The sequence below is a fragment of the Marmota flaviventris genome, chromosome Y (genome assembly GCF_047511675.1).
Source record: "Marmota flaviventris isolate mMarFla1 chromosome Y, mMarFla1.hap1, whole genome shotgun sequence".
Classification (NCBI taxonomy): domain Eukaryota; kingdom Metazoa; phylum Chordata; class Mammalia; order Rodentia; family Sciuridae; genus Marmota; species Marmota flaviventris.
The window spans coordinates 14,651,563-14,678,791 of NC_092519.1; the positions used below are offsets into that span (position 1 = coordinate 14,651,563).

The window sequence follows — 27,229 nt, forward strand, 5'->3', positions numbered from 1 at the left end:
AAGAAGTTGGTGGACACATGTCTGTGCATGCTCAGCTCAAAGTCACTGTGAAAGGTTCAGACGGGGAACACAGACATTTAAAGGTGGCAGACTTGAGCACTCTGGGCATGCTCAGGTGAGGGTCACAGAGATGGCAGGTGTGAACCTTTCTAGAAAAGCTCAGTTCAATATGAAATGATCCAAGTATTATCTTGGAACCTAAAAGAAAACAATAAATAGTGTTCCTGGGATCTTAAATATCACAGCTGGTTCTTTGTGAGTTTCTGCAAACAGTTTTAGCTAGAAGAAAACCAACACCATATTGAAGATGTGTTAGGAATTGGCCTGTAAACGTGCCTGTCCCACTTAGTAGCTAACAGATTTGGTACCTGGTGAGGAGGACATATTTTACTCTCAGACAGCTCCGGGATTCAATCTCCATTACCGTTTGCTTGGAAGTTTGTCAAACTGGATGTGATTTTTAATATTTGTTCAAGTGCTCCTTTTCTTCATTGTTAATGGATGCTAATAGCTCTTTATCAGAGATGTGCAAACCAGGGCCCAGGGGCCATACCCACCCTAAACCTGTTTGGTACCTAAGAAAGATTTTACTGGAATGCAATCACACTTGCTTTCATATCCCATCTGACTCTTTTAGAAACCTCTTTTCACATCACAGATCTGGAGACCCTTTCTTAAACAAAGAATTGGCAAAAAAAAAAAAAAATGACCTCACATGGAGTGAAGACAGGTATCTCATTCATTCCCTTCCACCCACTGGCTGACCCCACCCTAAGTGCCAGACACTTGGCCCTGTGTGACCTCAAAACTTTGGACACTTCCTCAGTGAGTCTAGTACTGTCTTCACCACTCAGTCCTCATTTTAAACCTGGGTGAATGGGTGCCGCACTCTAATTTGTTGCCTCCTTAGTTTCTGTATTTTGTCCCCAGATATTTCCATTTTAGCATTTGGGACTTCCCGGTTGCTTTCTCATAGGTGTGCTTTGAAAAGGAAATTTTCTTCAAAAAAGATGGATACACACTACCTTTAATAGACTTATAAGCAGTACAATCAATTCCCCAACAACCCATTGACAATTTGTTTTTGAAATTAAAAGTTTCCTGCCATTAGTGGGAAACGCGCCTCACTCTACTCCAAGATGACCAATAGAAATGAAGGAAAGGACATAGCACTGGTGTTCGGAGAGGAAACCATCATATATGAACATGTAGAGCTGACCCTTGTGGGAAAGTTCATATAAAATCAACACTGCCAGTGTAATTATATCATCCAGGATGATCTTAGCCGTTTCCTTAAACACTAAATTGAAAAAAGTGACATTAACATCCATCCATCCATCCCAGGAGATGGAACATAACCATCTTTCCTGATAAAATTAGTTGTTTGTTTTCCCCTAAGAGCGCATCCCTGTGTATTATGGTCAGTTTGGGGGAGAGGTTTCTAGGGGTTGAGTCCAGGGGCACTTAACTACTAAGTCACATACCCAACCCTTTCCCCCCTAAATCTACAGACATGGTCTTGCTAAACTGCATGGGGCCTCACTAGTTGCTGAGGCTGGCCTCAAACTGTCCAGCTTCTGGTCGCAGGAGCCGACCTAATGAGTCCCCTTTTTATATTTCCTGTGAATTCTAAAAAAGTAGAGGCAGGAGCGAGGCCCTGCTAGGGTACAGGACCCGCGGTGGAAGGACAGAGGATGAGGCTTCCCTGGCCCTCCCAAGAGCCCGAGGCCCCGCCGGGACCACTCATTGTGACGTTCAGGCCTGTGAGGTCCTAGCAACCGGGGCCCGCTGGATACCAACGCCACTTGGACAGTGTCCCTTTGGTCTCTGATCTCGAGGCCGCCCATCCTGAAGCAGCCCCCCACGCACCGCTCTCATGGGCGGCTACCTGACCAGGTACCTGAAAAGTCACCCGCGCAGCCCCTGGACCGCGCCGCAGCCCGGCTGCGCGCGGGAGCCCGGTTCTGCCAGCCCCAGGCCGCGGCGCTGTCCCCGGGACCCCGGGCTCTTCCATCCTGAGCTCGTCTTCCCGGGCTTCTTTGTCCTCTCCCGAACCCTGCCCCCGCTCGTGCCAGCGGACCTCCCGGCTGCGCAGCCCACCCGGCCCAAGCAGTCTCTCCGGGAGCTCTTGAAGCAGGGACGCAGCGCTCCTCGGCCCGGCCACCCCAAGCCTCCAGGATCCAGGAGGCGCCCTGGGGCCCACAGCCCGGTCACAGTCCTCATCAAAGCCCCCCAGCGCCCAGGGACCCGCTACAAGTGCCCACCCGTGGAGCCCACCCCAGACCCGTGCGCCAAGGCCACCGTGCTCCAGGCCCTCAGCAAGTGCACCAAGGGCAAGAGGAAGTTGGATGAGCCCCTCTGGTTCGAGATGCTGGAGCCCATGGTCCTCGAGCCCGAGGTCCCCGAGCCCAAGGTCCCTAAGCTTGAGGTCTCAGAGCCCCCTAAGAGTCCGGAGCCCCCGAAGACCCGGGAACCCCGGCCCTCGGCTTTCGTGCCTGTGATCAGCAAGGGAGTGACGCGGCCCTTCGCACCCCAGCTGGGTCCTCTGTCACCAACCCTCCTCCCGGGTCCCAGGAGATCCCCGCAGAGCCTGCCCCCCAGCCACCCCTTGGCTGGCCGTGCCCGCTGTGTCCCCTGGTGCAAGCACTGCACCGGCCAAGGAAACCGTCTTGCAGCTGGAAACCCGGGAGCAACTGCCCCCCAGTCCAGGGGCCTCGGGCCTGGCCGCCCTGCTCAGCAGCCTCAGCAGGGGAGCCCCCCTGAGCCCCGAAGTCCGTTCAGCGCCATGGTGCCCCTGACGACCCCGAGAGGGCCCAACCGCAGCCTTCTTTTCAGATACAGACCTACAGTCACCATCGTCTCCTACTGACTCCGCTCTACCCCACGGGGAGGCTTGGCCACCAGCGGACTGGCCACTGCTTGGACTCACAGGTGTGCCACCCTCAGCCCTCCTCTGTGTCACCTGAGGAGCCCCCACTCTAGGAGACTGTTGACCCCTCACCCCTGGCCGCCCACTCCCGCTTCTCCCTGGGAAGAGACTGACCAGGGAGGCGCCCTCCGCCCACGTGCCCATTTCTTAGTTAAGCGCTGCTTCTTGTTTCATAGAGCAGTGATAGGAATAGAGAAGGTTTGTTTTCCTAGAGATTGTCCTGTTCTTTCTTTCCAAGACTCTCCCCTGTAGTTTCTCCAACTGGACACTGTAGAGGGTGGGGCCTGACCTTCCGGTGGTTGGTGCTGTCCTGTGCATGGGTGGGGGGGGGGGCGGGGAGCAGCCTCCCTGGTCTCTGAGGGTCAGCTGAGCCAGTCCACAGTGTCTCCAGCCAATTTCCAAACAACCAGACTGTTGGAAAGCTACCAATCTTGAGTTGCATTCAAAAAAGAAGAAATTTTAGTTACATATTTTCAAACAATAAAGGTTAGAAGTAGACAGTTTGTATAGCACAATGTCGTCTGCAGGAATTAGTTCATATAACTATTATTTAAAATATAAAGAATGTATTTTAATTCATATTTATGTGTATATTTGAACCTTTACATAGCATGTATGTTGTCAATTCAGTAGGAATTCAATTAATCATTTATTAATAAAGCTGGTTGAAATATTTCGAAATATTAATGGGCACATTACTAGTGATAATGTCATACATTCTGTGTTGTTTAATACAGTTAATATTGTTCCACTACATAAGTGATATAAAAAGTATGAAATTGTGTTTCTGACATGATAAAGAAGGGCAGAAACCAGGCCCAGGGCCTTTGGACACTTTGCCTGGGCTGATCTTTCTATGCAAAGTCTCCATACAGTTTGGGAACTGGAGCTTCATGGTCTTCCTGTTGAGAGGCAGGGGACACAGCTCTAACCCTAGCAGTCCCTCTTCCCATGGAACGTGGTGTCCAGGGTAGAGCAGAAGAGAGACCAGGAAATACACCAACACACTTTGGGGTGGAGCTGGAGGGATGGCAAGCTCTGAGAGACAGAGAGGGGGAGTTCCAGATCTTCTAGGGGAGACTCAAAAATCAAGCTTGTAGCTGAATGGACAGGGCACTGTGTGTCAATGACATAGAAGAAGGACTTTGGCTCTGATTTCATCAATTGAGACATATTGGGCATGTGGGGTGGCTGTCCCCTCTAAGATAGGATTGTCCTGAACCTTGGGCTCTATTATTTGTCTCTGGTCTCTCCTGTAAATGCTACAGCTCTCTCCCGTCATGGATGTAGGTCCAACCCCCACCGCTCACTCTACCCCATCCCTGTGCACATACACACACACACACACACACACACATATGTACACACACACCACAAACACACATTTCCTTGGTGGAGTCAAAACCACGCCCAGGTAAAGACTCTGTATTACTTCTTCATCTTTTTTACCTTAGAAGTTCTACTCTTTGAGTAGCTGTGGGGTTCACAAAATAATGAGTTCTTTGAGAGGCTGCCCTGTGATGTGATGCTTCCTTCTGTGGCCATGAATCCCAAAGCCCCTTGCCCCAGGACTCCTACTTCAGCTGTCGGGTAAGGTCATCCTCTTATAGGACAGCACAACGTGTCCCCAGATTCCTTGACACTTGCCCCTTCAGGGTGAGCCCAAGTCCCTCTCCTGAGTGGGAGGCCTAGAGATGCCCTTCCAACTGCCACAGTTGGAAAGTCCCACCCCAGGTCCAGTGGACATGACCCCCTCCTGCACCCACCCACCCCGCTTTTCCTTCTCCCCAACTCCCATGTCCTGGCTGACAGCAGACAATATCAAATGGAGGGTGTCACCCAATACCTGAGCAGGCTTCTTTAGAAACCTCAGGGTCAGGAGAAAGGACACACTGTCACAGAGTGGGGGGTGGGGGAGAAAGAGGGCCTCAGCAGAAATTCTAGGAATATCCAAATAAACTAGGGAGTTTCCTTCATCTCTGTCCACCATGAATTTCTCAGTGTTGATGACTGAGCTGGGGCAGGTGACAGCAGAGCCAGAGGGCAGCAGGGCAGGGCACAGAGCAGGCTTTCTCAACGTGGGCCAGTGACTTCTGGGGCGGGCTTCCTGTTGTGCGGCCCAGTGTGTTTCTTTATGGTAAAGCTGTATCGGAAGAGAAGGGGCTTCTGGGGCGAAATTAAAATCCTCCGTGACAGCCTTCCGATGCCTTCCTAAACGCTGCTCCTGCTCAGAGAATTTCACAAGTGTTTTGAGTCAAGAGGGAGTTGGTACTCTGTGGCGTGTGATGTGTGCCCCGCAAGATTCAACACAGCATAGCACTGGTCTGCATAACATAAAAAATAAAGTGTCTTTGCCTTTAATGCATCTGAGGACAATGAGTGATCTCTTCTAATTGCAACCCTACGTGGATCTGATAAAAATCAACCGTTCTACCACATGCATTCCTACTGGGTGCTCTGTAAGAGTTTTAGGGGATGCCCAAAGGAGAATCTTGACCTGAAGAAACATGGGAAAAAATGTGCAGGTCACTTAAAAATACAGTCACATGACATTTCTGTCAATGAGGGGCCACATACACAATGGCATTCCCCTAAGAGACAGCCGAGAGTCGTTTGTGTACATACGCCTTTGTTCTATGATGTTTGCACAACAGAGACATCATCTAAAACACCCACCTCTCGCTTGTATCCATGTCAATCAGCAATGTGTGCATAGCTACAGCGACCCGTAGTGTGCTGGATGCTGTGCTGGGTAGTGTCCTGGGTAGTGTGCTGGGTAGTATGCTGGGTACTGTGCTGGGTAGTGTGCTGGATGCTGTGCTGGATGCTGTGCTGGGTAGTGTCCTGGGTAGTGTGCTGGGTAGTGTGCTGAGTACTGTGCTGGATAGTGTGCTGGATGCTGTGCTGGGTAGTGTGCTGGGTAGTGTCCTGGGTAGTGTGCTAGGTAGTGTGCTGGATAGTGTGCTAGGTAGTGTGCTGGGTAGTGTGCTGGGTACTGTGCTAGGTAGTGTGCTGGGAAATGTGCTGGATACTGTGCTGGGTAGTGTGCTGGGTACTGTGCTGGGTAGTGTGCTAGGTAGTGTGCTGGGTACTGTGCTAGGTAGTGTGCTGGGTACTGTGCTAGGTAGTGTGCTGGGTACTGTGCTGGGTAGTGTGCTGGGTAGTGCAGTAAGAACAGTTTGCCAAATATATCAGCACATTGGCATGGGGGTACTTGCAGACTGAGAACTTGGTCTTCTCTGCGGGCAGAGGTGGGCAAGATGTCATCAGCGTTTTGAAACAGTTCAGTGGCTTTCTCCAAGGAGAACCAAACAATGACACCTGAATAAGTGGGAGGGTTGGTGGTTGCTCCCCACTTCCCCTCCCCTGGCTGAACGCCATCCGTCCAGAACACAGAGGCCAGAACCAATTGGCGTTGCTGCACCTGACAAGATGATTCTGGTGAATGGGCAACTGGAGAATTTGGTTGAAGATTCTCGCAGGCACTCTGAGGCCGGGCCACTCCCAGGCTCCAGCTCGCAGCTGCTGGAAGGGCCTGGCCTGTGCGTGGGCCTCCTTGTGGTGGGAGGAGGTGACATGGAGGATTCTAGGTCAGCGGCAAGAGAAGGAGCCCGATCCAAAGTGGAACAGTGAGAAGGGGGAAGCAAGAAGCAAGTCCGGAGGGCCGCGGGGCAGAGTCCTTGAGGACAGGCCCACTGGGCTTGTTCACAGCGGAAGCCGTAGGACCTGGGTCTCTGCCAGCCACCTTACCTATCTCCTCTCAATCATTCACGAGGCAAGTGTCACTGTCCCCCCTCGCAGATGAGAATGCTGGGACCTGACCACAGCCAGGGGCTGTCAGGTGGGGGGGTGGGCTTCGGTCCTCTCTGAACCTCTGTGTCTTCCTCTATACAGAGCGGGCACCAGGAAAGTGTTGGTTGGACAGAAGGATGGAGGAGGAACGTTGGGATGGGGGACACTGGTAACAGAGAGGGGGAGAGCTGACGGCAGAGGAGGGAGAGGTGTTCACCCGGCGTCCGGTGGTACCTTTTACACATTGCACTAAGTGAGTGTTATTTTTTCAAAATAAATATAGAACATATTAAAGAGAGCCAATATCTCCCAAAGTGAATAAAAGGTCACTTTTGAGAGATCTACAAAATAAATAAATAGATTAATTAATTAATTATAAGAAAGGTGCTTTCACAATAACTAGATGTACTCAAATTCAAGATATGGACACACAGATGTTTAAGAATGATCTAAGTAATTAGACTGACATGTTACACATGGGCAAGGGGGAGCCACGTCTATGTCCCCTGCAGGTGCATCCACCCTGGGAGCCTCCTTCCACAGAACGAGGCTGCGTGCGAGAGGACAGGTCTGTGGTTTAGGAGCCAGGAAATGAACCAAGATTGGTTCACTCACCAATACTAAGATCTAAAGTGGATTAGCCACTGTGGTTAAGAAGAGCTACTGCTAAAAAGAGCATTTGAATTTCCTGTACCTTTGTATCAGGTGCAGAGTTTGGGGATGCTGAGACCCTTGAAGACCAAGGTCAGTGCCTTGAACCCACAAGAAAAATTAAAAACCAAAGTGGAAATCCACAATTCCCAGGAAGCCCAAAGTTGTGCCTATTTGTAGGCCCCATGTGACTCTAGGACCTGGGGAGGACAAAGGCCTTCTAGATGGCTGGTGGCCATGCAAAGTCTTTGTCAAGGAGGGTCTGGGCCCAGGAAATTCAGAGCAACCTAGGAAACAGCATGAGAGGCTGTGTCACAAGAAGAAGGCAAAGGAGGAGGAGGAGGAGAGGAGGAGAAGGAAAGGAGAAGGAGAATAAAGATGAGTGAATAATAACTTCAAAAACATCATCTAATTCCTTTTATGCTTAGTCCATCTCCTGCCTAGGCTGACGTCCTGGGCACACACCCTGGGCACTCACAGAAGCCTCTGACCTCCAAGGGACTCAGCCTTGGTTGAAAATCCTGCTGTTGCACTCTTGAAATGTTGAGTCGTTTTTGAAGAAGAGGCCTTTCATTTTAATTTTGTCCTGGGCCCTGCAAATACATAGCTTATCCTGATTTCTATAGCTAGAGAGCCGCACCCTGGGAATTCCATGCAAACTGAGAACATACCACACTCCTGGGCTTCTCTTCTATGCTTCAGAGTGTTTGACATATGTTACAAGTCATTCAATGGTTACATTGATAGGTTCTCCCAGGAGCTCAGGAGGCTGAAGCAGGAGGATCTCAAGTTCAAAGCCAGCCTCAGAATATTAGAAAGGCCCTAAGCAACACAGCAAGACCCGGGTCCAAATAAAATGTGCTAGGGATGTGGCTCAGTGGTAGGTGCTCCTGGGTTCAATCCCTGATACCGTGCCCCCCCCCCAAATTAAAATAAATAAAATTCATAGGTGCTTATTTTTGAATAAAATATAAAGTCAAATATATCTGAAGAGTTAAAAAGCATACACCATTACAGTTTCCACATTCCAGAAACACATTACAATGAGCTACCTTTGTTATATCCCCTGCTAGACTGACTTTAGGATCACACACAATGGTCTCCTTTAGGGGTCAAGTAGCTTTTCTGAAAGGGACAGAAGCTAAATCTGCCCAGCTTTTCAGACACCTGGCATCTGTTGGGAAAACCCAGTTCTGCATTGATAGTAGAAAATTAACCACGGACTTGAGGCACCCAAAGCCAGAGGCTGTATTCCAATGAAGTTCATGTGTGGAGACTGAGTTTGGAAAAGCAGGTCCTTTGCAGGTGTCACACACCCCTTCTCTGTCTCTGTCAGACACTTAAGTGTGTAAGCGTCAGGGTCACCATGTGAGTGGTCCAGGCTGGACCTGGCCCTCAGGCCGTGGGGTGCTGAGCCTGGGGTGCCCATCCTGTGTCTCACACTCAGCACACAGTAGGCCTTGAGTGTGGGGGGCAGCCCCTCCCCCTCCAGGCTGCCCTTCCCCCTGCACACACTCCCCTCCCCCAGCTTCATCTGGCTCATGGACAAGTGGGGACAGGAGAGGTGGGATAGACAGACAAGCAAGGCCAAGTGCTGTCTCTCTGGCCAGGGCCCTCTGGGGATCCCTCTAGCTGTTGGTGGACCTTGGTCCAGTGAAATCCACAGTGCTCAATTCAGAGGGCCCCTGATGGCTAGTGCAGGCTACTAGGGGTTTAGTGATAAACATTTTATGCAGGCCGAGGATGAATGTTCATGCCACAAAGTTTCCCTTGAAGGCTGTAATAGGTTACATGGTCTTTAACAGAAATGTAGTTTGCTTTCTTAGCTGCAGGAGGAATAGTTTTAAGGTTGACAGACTCTAAATATTTTATGGTTACCTTGAGGAACTGGAATATTCTTCTAACTCTCCAAAATATAAATGGATTTAAGAGACAATCTCTAATCCTCTCATTCTATAAAATTAGATTAGCCTCATGGTGAGGGCATGCCCTTAATCCCTTCAGCTCAGGAGGCTGAGACAGGAGGATCATGAGTTCAAAGCCAGCCTCAGCCAAACTGAAGCCCAAAGCAACTCAGTGAGACCCTGTCTCTAAATAGAATACAAAATACAGATGGGGGAGTGGCTTAGTGGTCAAGCGCCCCTGAGTTCAGTCCCCAGTACCAAACAAAAACAAAAACAAATGAGTTCCAAATTGGATATTTGAAAAAATAGCATGAAACTTTGATTTTTTTTTAGTATTTATGACTACTCTGGAGTAGAAAGCAGACTTCACCCCAAAGTGGAAGAGACGTTCTTATACACTCAGAGACACACCCCAATACTTCAGCAGGCACCGTGTCTGCCTGCCCATTGGTCACTGTACACTTGAGTGACCCTTCTTGTGGATGCATTTCTGCTCTCAATTTCGTCCAGAAAAACAACAGTGATTCAATCTTGACGTATACAAAAAATAAAAAAGTTCTTACCACTCTAGTGAAAAATTATTGTGTGCATAGGATTTAAGGTAAGTAACAGGACAAATTCACGTGGACATAAAACATAGTCTCCTTACTATCATGTTGGCGATCTGCTGGAGAATCGCACTCGCACACATTTCAGAAATGTGAGTGGCTGTGAGCCTCTTGACTCCTGAAGTTGTTGTTTAGTAAAGAATTGGGGTGTAACTGGGAGAATTCTGTCACTCCTGGGGGTGGTGACAGTGACCTGGGTTAGGCCTGGGGCTCTGTGAATTTTCTCTCTTCTGCTTGTTCCTCTGCCCTGGATTGAAGCTCACTGTCCACACGGGCTCATTCCAACTCCTTCTCCAACTGTCTTCTCCACTCAGTCCTCATTTTAAACCTGGGTGATCGGGTGCTGCACTGTAGTTTGTTGCCTCCTTAGTTTCTGTATTTTGTCTCCACCCCCTTCCATTTTAGCATTTGGGACTTCCCAGTTGCTTTCTCATAGGTGTGATTTTCTCCAATAATGACCGATTCACACCACCTTCAACAGACTTCCAAACACAAACACTACAATCGATTCCCCGGCAACCCGTTGATAATTGTTTTTGAAGTTGAATATTTTCAACCATTAGTGGGAAACGCGCCTCACTCTACTCCAACATTAACAAGAGAAATGAAGGAAACCATCATATATGAACATGTGGAGCTGACCATTACGGGAAAGTCCATGTAAAATCAACACTGCCGGCATAAATAGATCATCCTAGATGGTCTTAGCCATTTCCATAAAAGCTAAATTGCAAAAAGTGATATTAACAACCATCTCAGGAGAATGAAACCTAACCATCCTTCCTGATAAGATTAGTTGTTTATTTTTCCCTAAGAGCGCATCCCAGTTTATTATGGTCAGTTTGGGGGAGAGGTTTCTGGGGGTTGAACACAGGGGCAGGTGCTTAATTACTAAGCCTCATACCCAACCCCTTTTCCGCCTAAATCTACAGACATGGTCTTGCTAAACTGCTTGGGGCCTCACTAGTTGCTGAGGCTGGCCTCAAACTTGCTATCCTCCTGCCTCAGACTTCTGAGCTGGTGACCCTGCAGGCGGGCTCCCCCACGCCCAGCTATGTTCATGTGGACAGTGTGGCCAGTGCCCCTCTCCAATAGCTGAAATGGTTAAGTGGAATTGTCCACTGGATTGGTTTAAGAGGTGAGGATTAAGAAGATTCTGGGTGTGTCCAAGAGGGTGTGTCTAGGAATGATTGGCTTCTGGCAGAGCCAATTGGAGAGGAGACCCCTCCCAAAGCGGGGGGGGGGGGGGGCAGCTCAGATCAATAGGATGACTGTTTGGATAGCACAGGGAGGCCCAGCAGAGACAAGCTCCCTTCTTCTCCAACGGGCTCTTGATTGGTCCTGCGCCCAACTCAGGTTGTCCACTCTGACTTCTTCCCTCCTCCCAAGTGGACTCTGCCAGTGATTCTGCAGGGAGTTTCCAGAAGCCTTGGGGCTTGGACCAGGGAAGACGGTGCATCCCCCTTGTCCGGGGCCCAGCCTCCTGGATCGTGCGGCTCCTGGTTCTCCCAGCTCTCCAGCCTGCAGCTTCTGGTCGCAGGAGCCGACCTAATAAGTCCCCTTTTTATCATTGTGCCTCCTGTTGGTTGGGTTCCTCCAGGGAATCCTAATCCCATCGCTGACTGCAGAAATTCTTCTCAGGTGAAAGGAGAAGCCGGTCAAGGCCCTCGTGTGCCTGAGCAGTGGAGCCCAGAGAGAGGACTGCGCTCCCGCTGCCCTCCAAAGAGGGTGGGACCTGGGCTGTTGCCTCCTGCTGTGACGTCCTAGTGTCCTCAAGGTTGGGGGACATAGCAACCGGGGTCCCACCTGCTTGGCTTGCCTGGATACCAAGCACCACTTGAACAGTGTACCTTTGGCTTCTGATCTCGACGCCACTCATCAGGAAGCAGCCCCCGCAGCCCCGCGCTCATGGGCGGCTCCCTGGCCAGGTGCCTGAACAGGTACCTGCACACCGCCTGGGCCGCGCTGCCGTCCTGCGGCGCGCAGGAGCCGGGTTCTGCCAGCCTCAGGTCCGTGCGCCGTCCCCGGGACCCGGGGATCTTCCATCCTGCGCTCATCTTCCCGGGCTTCTTTGTCCTCTCCCGATCCCTGCCCCGCATCGTGCCAAAGGCCGAGCAAAATGAAGGCCCCAGGCCAGCGGACCCCCCCGGCTGCCCAGCCCGGGGCGCCCAAGCCCCCTCTCTGGCAGCTCTTGAAGGCGGGGCTGAGCGCTCCTCGCCCCGGCCACACCAAGCGACGGCCTCCGGGTGCCCAGAGGCAACCTTGGATCCGCAGCCCGGTCACAGTCCTCATCGATCCGCCCCAGCGCCCAGGGACCCGCTATGAGTGCCCACCCGTGGAGCCCACCCCAGACCCGTGCGCCAAGACCACCGTGCTCCAGGCCCTCAGCAAGTGCACCAAGGGTAAAAAGAAGTTTGATGGTCCTCTCTGGTTTGAGATGCCACAGCCTGAGGTCCCCAAGCCCCAGGTCGCCAAGCCCGAAGTCCCCAAGCCCGAGGTCCCCAAGCCCGAGGATCCCAAGCTTGAGGTTCCAGAGCCCCCGAAGACCCGGGAACCCCGGCCCTCGGCTTTCGTGCCTGTGATCAGCAAGGGAGTGGTGCGGCCCTTCGCGCCCCAGCCAGAACCTCTCACCAGAATCTTCCGCCCAGTGCCCAGGAGACCCAGGCAGGGCCTGCCCCCCAGCCACCCCTTGGCTGGCCGTGCCCGCTGTGTCCCCTGGTGCAAGCACTGCACCGGCCAAGGACACCGTCTTGCAGCTGGAGACCCGGGAGCAACTGCCCCCCAGTCCAGGGGCCTCGGGCCTGGCCGCCCTGCTCAGCAGCCTCAGCAGAAGAGCCCCCCTGAACCCCGAAGGCCGTTCAGCCCCATGGTGCCCCTGACGGCCCCGAGAGGGCCCAACGGCCGCCTTCTTTTCAGATACAGACCTACAGTCACCATCGTCTCCTACTGACTCCGCTCTACCCCACGGGGAGGCTTGGCCACCAGCGGACTGGCCACTGCTTGGACTCACAGGTGTGCCACCCTCAGCCCTCCTCTGTGTCACCTGAGGAGCCCCCACTCTAGGAGACTGTTGACCCCTCACCCCTGGCCGCCCACTCCCGCTTCTCCCTGGGAAGAGACTGACCAGGGAGGCGCCCTCCGCCCACGTGCCCATTTCTTAGTTAAGCGCTGCTTCTTGTTTCATAGAGTAGTGATGGGAATAGAGAAGGTTTGTTTTCCTAGAGATTGTCCTGTTCTTTCTTTCCAAGACTCTCCCCTGTAGTTTGTCCAACTGGACACTGTAGAGGGTGGGGCCTGACCTTCCGGTGGTTGGTGCTGTCCTGTGCATGGGGGGGGGGGGGGGGAGCAGCCTCCCTGGTCTCTGAGGGGCAGCTGTGCCAATCCAGTGTCTCCAGCCAATTTACAATGGCTCACATTGCTCTCAGTGTAAGCTAATTTACAAGAAGAAAAGGGGAAATTTTAATAACAAGCTTTCAAGTAATAAAGATTAGAAGTATAATAATGTGTGTAGCCCTTTTTTGTATAAATCATGTTATATAACTATCCGTCAATGTTCTCAGGATGTGCTTTGTAACATACTGATGTGTTTATCTCTACATTTACATAGCTTATATGTTGTTGATTAAATATGAACTTATCATTTATCAATGAAGTTGGTTAAAATATTTTAAAATAGTAATGGACACATTACTAATAATAACGTAAGATATTCTGTATTCCTTAACATAGTTAATATTATTCCACTATATAAATGATACAGAAAGTATGAAATTGTGTTTCTGATGTGATAAAGAAGGGCAGAAACCAGGCCAGGGCCTTTGGATACTTTGCCTGGGCTGATCTTTGTATGCAAAGTCTCCACACAGTATTGGAACTTGAGCTTCATGGTCTTCCTGTTGAGAGGCAGGGGACACAGCTCTAACCCTAGCAGTGCCTCTTCCCATGGAGCGTGGTGTCCAGGGTAGAGCAGAAGAGAGACCAGGAAATACACCAACACACTTTGGGGTGGGGCTGGAGGGATGGCAAGCTCTGAGAGAAAAATCGTAGGTGTTCTAGAGTTTCTCAGGGAAACCGAAAAAAAAAATCAACCTTGTAGCTTGAAAGTTTGTATCATTCATGTCTAGGATGGACAGGGCATTGTGTGCCAATGACAGAAGAAGGGCTTCGGCCTCTGAGTGTATCAACTGAGACACTCTGGGCATTTGGGGTGGGCTCCCCTGTAGGATAGGATTGTCCTGAACCTTGGGGTCCATTATTTCTCTGTGTCTCTCCTGTAAATGCTAAGCTCTCTCCAGTCTTGGATGTAGGTCCAACCCCCAACACCCACTCTACCCCATCCCTGTGTGCGCGCGCACACACACACACACACACACACATTTCTGGGTGGGGCCAATACTAGGTGGTTAAACTGCCAGGCAGCCCAGCCCCTCATCTGTAGCAGCAAAGTTGCCATGCACAGAGGTTACCCCAAAGTTTGAGGATATATTTCAAGAAAATTTATGTGTGGAGACTGAGTTTGGAAAAGCAGGTCCTTTGCAGGTATCACAGACCCCTTCTCTGTCTCTGTCAGACACTTAAGTGTGTAAGCGTCAGGGTCACCATGTGAGTGGTCCAGGCTGGACCTGGCCCTCAGGCCGTGGGGTGCTGAGCCTGGGGTGCCCATCCTGTGTCTCACACTCAGCACACAGTAGGCCTTGAGTGTGGGGGGCAGCCCCTCCCCCTCCAGGCTGCCCTTCCCCCTGCACACACTCCCCTCCCCCAGCTTCATCTGGCTCATGGACAAGTGGGGGCAGGAGAGGTGGGATAGACAGACAACCAAGGCCAAGTGTCTTCCCCTGGCCAGGGCCCTCTGGCGATCCCTCTAGCTGTTGGTGGTCCTCGGTCCTGAAGGGCATCCGTAGCTCTCCACTTGAAGTACTTTTGGGGAGCCTTTGGGAACCCCTCTGGGGTCCTGTGTTCTGCAGGTACCTCTTACATGGGTGATGCACCCTGACTTCTTCAGACTCCCCACCCAGCATGGCTTGGCCTCCCATGGCGCACCTCCAGCCCCACTCCACCACCTCGCCTGGCCCTGCAGTGGATTTTCCGAGCCCCAGACAGTGACTCCATCCTGTTCCTCTTGGAAACCTCCTTTGGCCCCAGGAAGGTGTCCAGGTCAAGGCAGCTCTGCACTATTAGACCTCTCCTGCTGAGAGGCTAGCGCTAGTTTCTGCCCCATGGCAGGCACACCCAGGGACCTGGCATGCCATCCTCTCTCGAACCCTAGCTGCTACTCTTCTGGTGGCAACTGGAGAGAGTCCTGAGAAGGTCTTTGACTGGGGAGCATCCAGCCAGGGGCAGCAGTGCCAGTCTCCCCTCTCACAGACACCTCTGCCCTCTGATTCTATCAGTTCTGTACCTGGCTTGAGGTGCCAGGCAAACATCACTCCAGATACATAGCTCTGCTATGGAATGGGCACCATCTGATCCTCATGGCCCCTCTGCCCACACCCCGACTGGCTGTGCTGCTGCATATGCACAAGAGCCCACCCCTCTGCAGGCCCACTCCTGCTGCCCCTTTAACCCTCTTAGGGAATCCCAGGCTGGTCCTCCACCACCCACTGGGGTCATGGTGCCCTGACCAGGTCACCTCCCCAGCAGGACCTGCAAGAGTGCAGCTAAATATGTACCAATTGTTGGTTTCCAAATCGGAAAATATCTCCAAATATCAGGAGATCCTGAGTTTGGTCTCACTGTGATCCAACTTGACAAGAGTTACTGTATCAGGGGCTGTGTCCAAGGCGGGTGGAAAAGAGACAGGATTCAGCATCCTGTTAGTTACTTGAGTATCTTTAGTCAGTCACTTTACATTTTCCAATCAGGTTATTTTGATCTGACTCTCTGCGCATCTTGGTATCTTCAGATTTTCTGCAATGTTCATAGAATAAGGAATAAGAAGTAGCCAATCTTCAACATCCCTGTACCCAGTGTCCCTGGAAGGGATATTTCCATTTCTACTGTCTTGGTTTCCTGGGGCTACTGTACCCCATCCCCTCCAGAGTGAGGGGCTTAAACAACAGAAATGTATTTTCTCATAGTTCTGCAAGTTGAGTTCAAGACCAAGGTGCCAGCGATGCCGATTCTTCTGAGCCTTCCTCCAACCTTTCCATTAGCATACAGGTGTCCCCTGCCTGTCCTCCCAGGGTCTTTACTCTGTGCACATCTGCATCCTAAACTCCTCTTTCTATAGGAACCCAGTCTGATGGGATTAGGACCCATCCTGCCTTGTTAAGCAGCCCTTATTACTCATCCCCCTGACAGCGCTAGTTGCTGGACTCTATTGCCTGGAAGCATGAGAATCACACCTCTCCATGCAGGGCATCTCCTGGCTCAAACACTTTCCCCGACAGGCTTCTTCCCGTTAACCCAGCCTCAGCTTAAACTGAGAGGCCTTCCCCTGACCACCCAATCAACCAGTCCCCACCATAGTGTCTAGTGATCAAGGCAGGTGATAGCTATGTTCCTTTGTAACACATACTTACCACCCGTCTGCAGACACCAGGAAGCATCACCTAAGGATGTTCACAGCAGTCACTCATGGGTCCTACCTTTGGCTTGAGAAAATGCATATGCACAGGCCTACCAACATCCGACATCCATGTCACTATGCCCCGTACCATTTGTGCTGCTTTTTCATGAAATTCACATAAGTAAAGGTGTAGGCACATGTCAGGAATCCCAGCAGCTCGGGAGGCTGAGGCAGGAGGATCTCAAGTTCAAAGTCAGTCTCAGCAACTTAGTGAGAGGCCCAAAGCAACTCAGCGAGACTCTGTCTCAAAATATAAAATAATAAGGACTGGGGGATGTGGCTCAGTGGTTAAGCCCCCCTGGAATCCATCCCTGGTACAAAAAAAAAGAGTCAAAGTTTGAATGGTTTATTTCAAAGAAATATTCTGAAATTATATTATAGCATATTATATTATATTATTCATCATAGCATATCCTGAGCTCTTGTTGAATATGGAGTTTTTCAAGCTCATATATAAAAGTAAGGATGACTCTTGCTTTTCTCACTCTCTGATTATGTCTTGAGAACATTTTTAAATAGAGAATAGAAAAAAAAAGTCCATGTTTCAAAAGTGGTAGTGAACAAGAGCACATTCTTCTTATTATTCTTCTTTTTTTTTTTAAATGCTTATCTACAATGGGAAATGTTACCTGTTCCTTTTTCTGAAGTGCAAACACGGTAAACATAGATGGACTATCAATTTAAGGTCTGGGAATTCTGTGTAACACACCTGTAGCAGGCATTCCGGCGCATTGGGAAGCGGTTGGGGGTCATTATCTCAAACATAAAAGAACATGCGTTCATCACCTTCCACAGGGACCAAGAGGCTGGGAAAGAGGGACAGGATCGCGGGAAATACCCTGGAGTTAATATCAGATTGTTCTCAGTAAGTCAATTAAAGTGCTGTTTTGTTTTTTTTTCCTAGAAGAGCAGGTTGGGAAACCCAGAAAAGCTGTGATCCAAACACAGCCCCCCTTCCAAAGAAGACGGCCCCCGCACCCCCTGGAAATCGGAGCTCCTTTCTACCAAGACAACCAGCTGCAAGTCAAGGTCTACTGGAAAAAGACAGAAGGTAGGCCAGGAGTTTTTGCTTCATTATTACTTGTGTTAAATTGCACAGTGATATAAATAAATATAGGATTTTTTTTTATACTAAGGATTTTACTCAGGGGCCCTCGACCACTGAGCCTACTCCACAGCCCTATTGGAATTTTATTTACAGACAGGGTCTCACTGAGTTGCTTTAGTATCTTGTTTTTGCTGAGGCTGGCTTTGAACTCACGATCCTCCTGCCTCAGCCTCCCGAGATGCCGGGGTTACAGGTATGCAACACCCTGCCTGGCTAAATTAATTTTTATTTAAAAAAAAAAAAAAGAATTGCATGTGGATTGGTGTTCTTTCAGAAGCTGTGTACGCATCTGTGTTTCAATCAGGTGTTTCCGGTGCATGTGTGCATATGTGTGCATAAAACATACACAATTATTGACACTCAGCATTGCATGGGTATGTGCTATCACCACACAGTTCTCCTAACATTTTCAAGTGGCTGCATCCTATATATACCACCTCACTATTCCAGTACAGCAACACATGAGGGTTCCTGTATAATTTCCAATTTCATAATCAATGCTATAATGAACACTTCTCCTTGGGGTAGATTCTTCTTCTCTGAGCATTTATCTTTGGTATAAATTTCTTTTGTTTCCTTTACCCTGAGGATATTAATTGTGGCAAGAGTACTTTAGAATACATGACATACAAAATTTAAAGGCTTCTATGCATCTTAAAAACATAAGCAAAACAGGTGGTTTTTAACTGTTCAGTTTTACAAATTCTCATTCTTCTGAAGTCCTTTTTATTCAGGGCTTTGATGGTTCGTAAGGAATATTGATGTCAGAGTAATTTTTTGCTCCAGAATTTTCTTTCAAGCTGCTGAGAACTATTCTATAAACAAAGCAACATAGCTCTTATAATTAATGTACTTCATTCCTAGCATAAGTTAATTGAATTTATAATTCATTAAACATTTATTAAATGATTATATAGCAGAATCACATATCCATATTAAAATTAATTTATAAAAATATAACATTAAATTTTATTTGATCTATTGCATTGATCAACTGTTAAATAAAATTATAGAATAATATTAATATCAACCATATTTCTTAATAATGCTAAAACTTTCCAGTGTGGTGGTGGTGTGTACCTGTCATCCCAGCAGCTCAGGAGGCTGAGGCAGGAGGATCCCAAGTTCAAAGCCAGCCTCAGCAACTTAGCAAGGCCCTGAGCAACTTAGGGAGAATCTGTCTTAAAATAAAAAATAAAAAGGGCTGGGGAGGTGGCTCAGTGGTTGAGTGCCCTTTGGATTCAATCTCTGGTGCCAAATAAATAAATAAATGAAAACGAGTCTTTTTCTAAAGCTCTGTGGTACTAGGTTTGTACCCAATTAAGCAAACATATGCAGGTTACTTTGGGGAATTTTCATATTGTCCTTTGACATAATTTTTCAATTTTGAGACAATAGCTCACAGTCTTAACCACTGTTGACTTATTAATTAGTTTCATGAGACGTCCCCGGGTTTTTTACTTGTTTTTACAAATTGTCTCGAGAACTCTTAGCCCTTTGCATTTTACCGTAACTATTTGAATCAATCCTTCAGTTCCTACACAAACCTTTTGTGCTTTATATGAATGTCGAAATTCATCTATGTATTCATGATTGGAGAATTCACATCTTGTTTAAAAATACTGCCCAGCATGGTCATTCATGCCGATAATCCAAGTGGTTTGGGAGGCAGAGGCTGGAGGATCACAAGTTGGAGGCTAGTCTTAGCAACTTAAGGAGGCCCTACGCAACTCAGCGAGACCCCGTATCAAAATAAAAATTACAAAGCAAAACAAAACAGGCTAATGTTTTAGTTCAGTGTTTAAGTACTCCTGGGTTCAGTCCCCAGTACCAAATAAATAAGTATACAACTGAGGGCTGGGATATAGCTCAGTTGATAGTTTTCCTAGCATGCAAAGGGTCTTGGATTCAATCTCTAGAATCACAACAGAAAAATGATCAAATAATAAAAATACTGAATCTTACAACCTGTAAGCATGGTGGTATATTGCTTTATTCAGATTTTAAATTTTCCTGTCAATCCCGTCTCCTGATATATTATTATAAAGAGACAATAAGACCTTTTATTGTGGTTATTCCAAGATGTGTTCATTTTGATCCTGTTATAGATGACATGTGTTTTCTGAGCTTCATTTTGTCATGCTTGCTTTTGGTATTTTATAACTGCATTTTTTATTCATATTCTGACTCTGAATCCAGAAATGCTGTTACGTTGATATTCTCCGTATTTATTTCTAACCTTGGATCATTTAAACTATCATTTTCTCAAATCTGTGAATCAATCATTTAAAACATACAGGCGAGAAATTCTGTCTGTATTCATCAGCCAACATCGGGGTGCACAGTGGTATCGAATTTGACATTACAACATATGATATAACCGTTGGGCAATAAGAGACCACATCCCAAAACAAGGAAGTGGCATGGATTTTAAAACCAATGTCCTTGTGACTTGTGTTTAGCAGCTTGGACATGATAGTTGGGTTGTAAGCCGGAGTGCTAAGTGAGAAAGTCTACTCAACACTGAATTTGTGGGATCGCGTATCATCTTTAACCAAATACTTCTCTCAGCTGATGTTGTTTGTGATTTTAGGCTCCTGGGGGCATAGCTCATTTTTGCTGTGTGGTAACAGAACAGGCACTTGGTGTCGGCCGGCCTTCCGGCTCTGGACTTGGTGTTTTTACAGCATAAATAGGAAAAATGAGCTCAGAGAGAAAGGGGACTTCATGCTACTGTTTTAAGCAGAGGTGCCTAGCAGGGGTCTCCAAATGGTTATGGGTTGTATGAGAACCAGAAAGTGCCGTCCCACCAAGGTTATGTCCATCTACCACCCTGGGCAAGGACTCTACCACCTACCAGGCACCATTTCCAGGGTCTGAAACACTGCAACCAGAAACAGAAAGAAATCTCTACCTCAATGCAGTTGACCTTCTATAGTGCCCTTCCAAACGTATGTCCCCTCTCGCTGCAGCTGTGACCTCTGGTTCCCAGGACGGCTGTTGTCCTCGGGTACCCCAAGATGCACTCTGGTTCTCAGAGTTGCAATGTCAAGAAACCCATGGTGCCTGATCATGAGCCTTTCATGAACGTAGGCGTTTGCAATCAACGGAAAATTTTAGCTCCCTTCATTTACACTGTGCACAGCGAGTTCGACGTCTTTGAGAAACAGATTGAATGCATCTCATGTTTGGGGCATATTGAAAGTAAATTCCCAAATTTAAAAATACTTTTTCGAGGATTTCTACCTGATGCTATTGGTTTGTGGAAGGAAGGAATGGAGTTCAGAAGTAGATTAATTGGGCAGTCACGATAGAATTTTCATGTACAGTTGTACCCTGGTGTCTGCAGGAGATCGGTTCCTAATTCCCTGTGGATATTCACGTGCTTGATATACAATTATTATATTTGTATATAAATTATACACCTTCTTCGGTATGCTTTATATCATCTCTAAGCAACTTGTAATACCTAATACAATGTAAACACTATGTAAAAACTATTTATATACAACTGTTATACTCTTTTCATTTGTATTACTTTTTACTTTTTATAACAACTGTTTTATACTCTTTTCATTTGTATTACTTTTTACCAATGTATTGCTATTTTTTCCCAATATTTCCTATTCATTGTCTGCTTGAACAATGTTGCGTTTAATATTCTGAGTACAGGTCAAGCTCTGCACTCAACATCTAAAGTGTGAGCTCTTAAGATCTCAATAACTTAGAAGAGGAAGGTAGAGACATTTTCTGTAAATGACTATTGCGGGAGTGAGGGTCTCCAAACTGATTCTTTTTAGTTCAGCTCAAAAAACATAAACAAGTGTGAGCGTTGCAGTTTGCCTTTTATTTTTTATTTTATGCAGTTATCTATGTTTTGTGGTGTTGGCCTATGAAACCAGGACCTCCCACGTCCTAGGCAAGTCCTCTACCACTGAGCTTCAAAGGCTGACCCTGGTTTGTCTTTTTAAAAGAAATCTCCTCAAATTGGCCTCTTGGAGCACCGTTTGAAATCATGGAGGAGGCTGGGCCGGGTGGCACACACCTATAATCCCAGTGACTCAGGAGGCTGAGGCAGGAGGACCACAAGTTCAAGGCCAGCCTCAGCCTCAGCCACTTAGCAGGCCCCTAAGCAGCTTAGCAAGACCCTATCTCAAAACTGAAAATTAAAAAGGGCTGGGAATGTGGCTCAGTGGTTAAGCACCCCTGGATTTAATCCTCAGTACCCAAATTAAAATTTTTTAAAAAATCAAAAATAAAATTATTGAGGACATTTAAAATCTGAGCTTATTTAATATTTTATGTTCCCAGATTGCTTTTACCTCCCTAGTGCAATATGGTTCCTCGAGCACACTGTTTTTCTTTCCTGTGTTAGATTATAAGTGAATGAGCACTCATTTGTTTGTCATTTGATAAATATTTGCTGAGTATATCCCTGTCTTGTAAGGTGGTCATCTTTGGGCACCCAAAAGTGACACCGAGTGGGTGCCATGTTGGAGTTCATGCAGCTGTAGCCAAATGGGGTCTCAGGATGAGTCCAACAGTCCCAGGAACAAACCACCCGACAACCAGAGGGGACGCTACATGAGAGGGCCCTGCCTAGGCAGCCGTGAATGTCACGAGGCGAGACCTGGTAGGCCGGGTGGCCTACCATCTCTCTTCTGAAGTCAAAGGAAAGCCACTCAGTGACTTAAAGATGGAGGAAGGTCACCATAACCCTCCGGAAACTCGAGAAGACATGAAGACTCATTCTCCGCTAGAACCTCCGGAGGAACACAGCCATCCAGCACCTTGATTTGAGCCCAGAGAGAAGCCCTTCCAGCCGTCCATCTGCCCAAGAGAACCCGTCCCTGGTGTTCGAAGCAACCACAGGTGGCGTCTGTCTGGCCACAGGGGCTTCGCACATTGCTGGTCTTCAAACACCTGCCCAGCCCCTGGCCCTGCCCTTGTTTGCATCCTTAGTTACAGAGAAAGGGCAGAGGCTCAGTGAGTTTGGGGGACGAGTTTCCCGACACCCATGTTGTGCTCAAGGTTACCTCCTGCACCCCGAGTGCAGTGTGGGTGATTTAGGGGCAGAGATCAAGTGTGCAGAGTTGGGGACACTGAGTGTGGGTGTCCCCATTCCTTGCTCCAGTGTGAGCCACCATATGTAAAGTGCTAGCTTGTGGTCAATATGCCCTACCACCCCAGTGTCTGTAATTATCTGTAGACCTATGATCTTCTAACTTAACATACATCTTTTTGTTGTTGTTGTTTTGGTACCAGGGATTGAACCCAGGGGTACTTAACCACTGAGCCTCATCCCCAACCCTTTTTTATATTTTATTCAGAGATAGCATCTTGCTGAGTTGCGGAGGCTGGCTTTGAACTCACGATCCTCCTGCCTCAGCCTTCCAAGCTGCCTAACATGTATTTTACTGGTGTATTTTGTTCATTATTATTAGCCTAGTTCCATCCATTTGCAGGATGCAGGAGAGCGGCCCTTTCTATGTGGTCCATTACTCATGGATTGACTTCATCCTTACGTATAATGCAGAATTCTTCTTTTTTTTTTTTAAAGGGGCCTTGATGTCTGCCATGTAAGCATGAGAGCCCCTTCGTAAGCCATTTCCTTTTGAACTCAATGTCACGGGTGCCCACTTTATATCTGTTTATTCTCTCTTATTTCAATAGCTTCTTGTCTGCTTCCAAGTTGCTCAAAACCAGTTCCCACCAGATCAACCCAATTTTTTCAAAGAGATTCCTTCCCATCTGAAAACCCTCAGCAAACGCTTGGCGTGAATGTTCCAGATGAGAGGTTAATCAGGGGCAGAGCCTGGCCTTTCGCACCCCGGGGCACATTGGGGTGACTAATAATGTTGCACTGAGTCATTGCTGTATTTCTCTGTCGTGCTGAAATTTCAACACAGATTTATTCTCCATATTCACTAAATAATCAGGATTTCTACTGAAGCTGCATACCGCCTTTGACTATGCATTTTTTTATGCGTGCCTGTAGAATTTTATTTTCTGTCTTCCTGCTCTCTCAGTTTTTTTTTGGGGGGGTGGGTACTGAAGATTGAACTCAGGGGCACTCGACCACTGAGCCCCGTCCCCAGCCCTATTTTGTATTTTATTGAGAGACAGGGTCTCCCTGAGTTGCTCAGGGCCTCACTTTGGCGGAGGCTGGCTTTGAACTCCTGATCCTCCTGCCTCAGCCTCCCGAGCTGCTGGGATTACAGGTGTGTGCCACTGCGCCAGGCTCTGTTCTCTCCGTTTTAAGAACATCAGGCTACATGGTACTCTAGCTTGGACCTAGAATGTCCCTCAGGGCCCATGTGTTGAAGATTTGGTCCCCAACTTGGCTGGGAGGTGACGGAGCCTTTGTAAGAGGTGGGGCCTAGTGGGAGGTCTTTTGGTTGTTGGGGACATGTCTCCAAGGAATCTGAGGGACCTTGGCCTCTTCCTCTTCTTCTCTTTTCACTCCCTGACCATGCGGGGAGCAGGTTGGCTCAGCCTGTTGTCCCCACCATGGTGAGCTGCTTTCTCGGATGCTTGAAAGCAATGTGTCTGCCCAAGGGTGATCTTGAACCCTGGAGCCAAAATAAACCTTTTCTCTCTATAAGTTGATTCTGTCAGGTATTTGTGACAGTCATGGCATGCTGACTCACACATGTGGAACGTGACTACCAGGCTGTTTCTTTTGTGTGTTTTGACACCACAGATCCCAGCATCAATAGATACCACGTGCAGTGGTTTCCAGAGGTGTGTGCTCACAACAAAACGGCCGGATCGGAGACATCATCTGCTGTGACCCACGTAAGGAGACGACTGTACTCATTGGCTCTGTGTAGTTTGGGGATGCATTTGGTTTGTGCATGTAACAGTCAGAGGGCTGTGCAAACCACATTCGTGCCACGGATAACTCATTCTCACCAACTGCTATTACATAATGACCTGCGGGCAGCTGGAATACCCAAGATGGTGTCCACTCCACCTTTATCCATTTATACCACTGCCTTGAGACCTTCTGTGGCCAGCACAGTGCTTACAGAGTCCCTAGGACAGTGGAAGACTTTTTCCGAGTATCTGTCTCCTTTATTTTAACTGCATAAAATGTCTGGATTATTATTATTATTATTTTTTGTATCAGGAATTGAACTCAGGGGCCCTTGACCACTGAGCCCCGTCCCCAGCCCTATTTTGTACTTTATTTAGAGACAGGGTCTCCCTGAGTTGCTTAGCGCCTCACTTTTGCTGAGGCTGGCTTTGAACTCACGATCCTCCTGCCTCAGCCTCCCAAGGATTTATTATTTATTGCTCTGTGTCTCTTTCTCTTGTTCCAGGAAAATTACATCATTCTTCAGGACCTGTCCTTTTCCTGCAAATATAAGGTGAGCGTCCAACCTCTCCGGCCAAAGAGCCACTCGAAGGCAGAGACCATATTCTTCTCTACCCCGCCATGCTCGGCTCTGAAGGGGAAAAGCCACAAGCACGTTAATTGTCCCGGTGACACAGGTAGGAAGAACTCGTTGCCCGTCCAGGTCCCTGGTGGTCAGTGACCCTTTGAAAATGTTCCTCCTTGCAGACCGGCTGCCTGCAGTTGCTATGAGTTTGTTTTTCTGTATGAGAAACACACCCACCAGCCCCTGGGGACGCTCTCTGCAGGAGCCTGACCCTGACCTCCTCGCTTTGCATTCCCACAGGTCCCGTTTTGTCCAAAGTCCTGGCCAAGCCAGAGAACCTTTCTGCCTCCTTCGTCGTCCAAGACGTCAACATCACTGGCCACTTTTCTTGGAAGATGACCAAAGCCAACCTCTACCAGCCCATGACTGGGTTTCAAGTGACGTGGGCCGAGGTCACCACGGAGAGCAGGCAGAACAGTTTGCCCAACAGCATTATCTCACAGTCCCAGATACTGCCTTCAGTAGGTGTCCCTTGGTTCCCCAGACCCCCGATGTTGGTGTCCGAGGCTCAGTTCCCATGGCCGTCCGAGTAGCTTAGGTGGGTCTTGCTGCCCACCGTGACCTGGACTCCCGTTTCTGCACCTGTCCCCTGAGCGCATCATTTTGTGAGCGCTAGACCTTGTCACAAGGATCCCAGTTGAGAACTGGGGCTGGGGTTGTCGCTCAGCGGGAGAGCACTTGTCCGGCCCGTGGGAGGTTCGAGCCCCAGTATCACATAAAAATAAATCTAACCCCTGTGTCCCTCTGGTCCAAGTGGACATGCCCTGTTTGAAGTGCTGAACTGGGGGGAAAAATAGCTCAAAGAAGTTTGTTGTTTGTCTTTCCTTCCCCCATTCAAATTTGGCGACAGCCCCTAATTAGTTGGACACTCTTCCAAGCCACTTAATTCCTTGGCTTGGGAAGAAAAAAAAAAAAAATCATGTGTGGGCTTTTTTTCTTTTTCCACCCTGTCTGAAAACCTTCTTAGAATATCCAAATCTTGCTCCAAAATTCAAAAGACAATCCGAAACAAAAAACACCTTAAAAATCCCGGGAGGAGAGGTTCCGTGGAAACGGGAAAGTCGTTATTTTATGAATGTCCACGGTTGGACTCGGTTATGGGCATTGACAGGTGGATTGTGTGGTCAGCAGACTCGTTGGCTCCCTCACTGACATTTGGATCATCAAGAATTCACATCACAAGATGAGCCGCTGAGAACCTTACTCCATGGGAAAGTCTCATGTGAAGGAATCCGGGGGGGGGGGAATGGGAGGGCTGAGAACTGGCATCTGGGCACACTTGAACTCTGCCCAGGGTCTCGGGCTGCCAGACATTGAGTCAGGTGCTAAGAAACCACATAGAGAAGTCCAGAAAATTAGGAGAAGCCTTGTCCAGGCTGAACTGTGGCTTTCAGAAGCCAGCCAACACGCATGTCTATGACACTCTGCTCCCCACAGACTGTGTCCCCCCCACACACACACACATGCAGCTGCCGCTAGAAGGTCACTGATGAGCCTCTGTGGCATGTCACTCTGCAGGACCATCACGTGCTAACGGTGCCCAACCTGAGGCCATCCACCCTTTACCGGCTGGAAGTTCAAGTGCTCACCACCGGAGGAGAGGGGCCCGCCACCATCAAGACCTTCCGCACCCCAGGCCTGCCGCCCTCGGCTGCCCACAGTGAGTAGACTCGGGGGGCCAGGTGCCCGGGCAGGTCTTGCGGGCGCAGGGAAAGATCTTGGTGAAAAGTGAGGACAAGGCATTGGTTAGTATGCATGTCTGGGAAGCAGGAATTCTCCTTATCTGGAACAAGATGGTCCCCGCCTGTATCTATTTACTGGATTTGCTTTAGTGAAAAGTATGTGGAGGGTGCTTACTGCATGCCTGTTGGACTCAGGATCCTCCTGCCTCAGCCTCCTGAGCCGCGGGGAAGTCAGGTGTGTGCCACCTCACCAGGAAAAATCAAGATTTTCACATATTAAAACACAAGAACTGATTTTTGTGAAGATGCTCATTTTTTATTAGCGATTTTACGATCATATATGGCAGGAGTTTTCCTATAGTACACCCACTGTATCTACTCTATTTAGAGCCAAATTAAGTAAAATTGATGAAAGATATGTTCACTTACTCTTCCCAAATGAATAGCCTCTTGATGATGTTTATATCATGGAGTTCATTAAAGTTTTTATTGCTTAAAGGAGCGCTAAACCACTGAGCCACTTCGGCAGCTCTATTTTTTAT

The 27,229-nt window shown here is 48.5% G+C and overlaps 1 protein-coding gene across 1 annotated transcript in view; it reads left to right on the forward strand.

Moving 5' to 3' along the window:
* LOC139703505 (anosmin-1) overlaps positions 1 to 27,229 on the forward strand; it is a 146,317-nt gene that overhangs the window by 118,373 nt on the left and 715 nt on the right. The window contains exons 9-13 of the mRNA XM_071606982.1: positions 17,357 to 17,503; positions 24,264 to 24,358; positions 24,886 to 25,057; positions 25,246 to 25,466; positions 26,524 to 26,665. Of these exons, the coding sequence (XP_071463083.1) occupies positions 17,357 to 17,503; positions 24,264 to 24,358; positions 24,886 to 25,057; positions 25,246 to 25,466; positions 26,524 to 26,665 (777 nt within the window). The remainder of the gene's footprint in view (positions 1 to 17,356; positions 17,504 to 24,263; positions 24,359 to 24,885; positions 25,058 to 25,245; positions 25,467 to 26,523; positions 26,666 to 27,229) is intronic.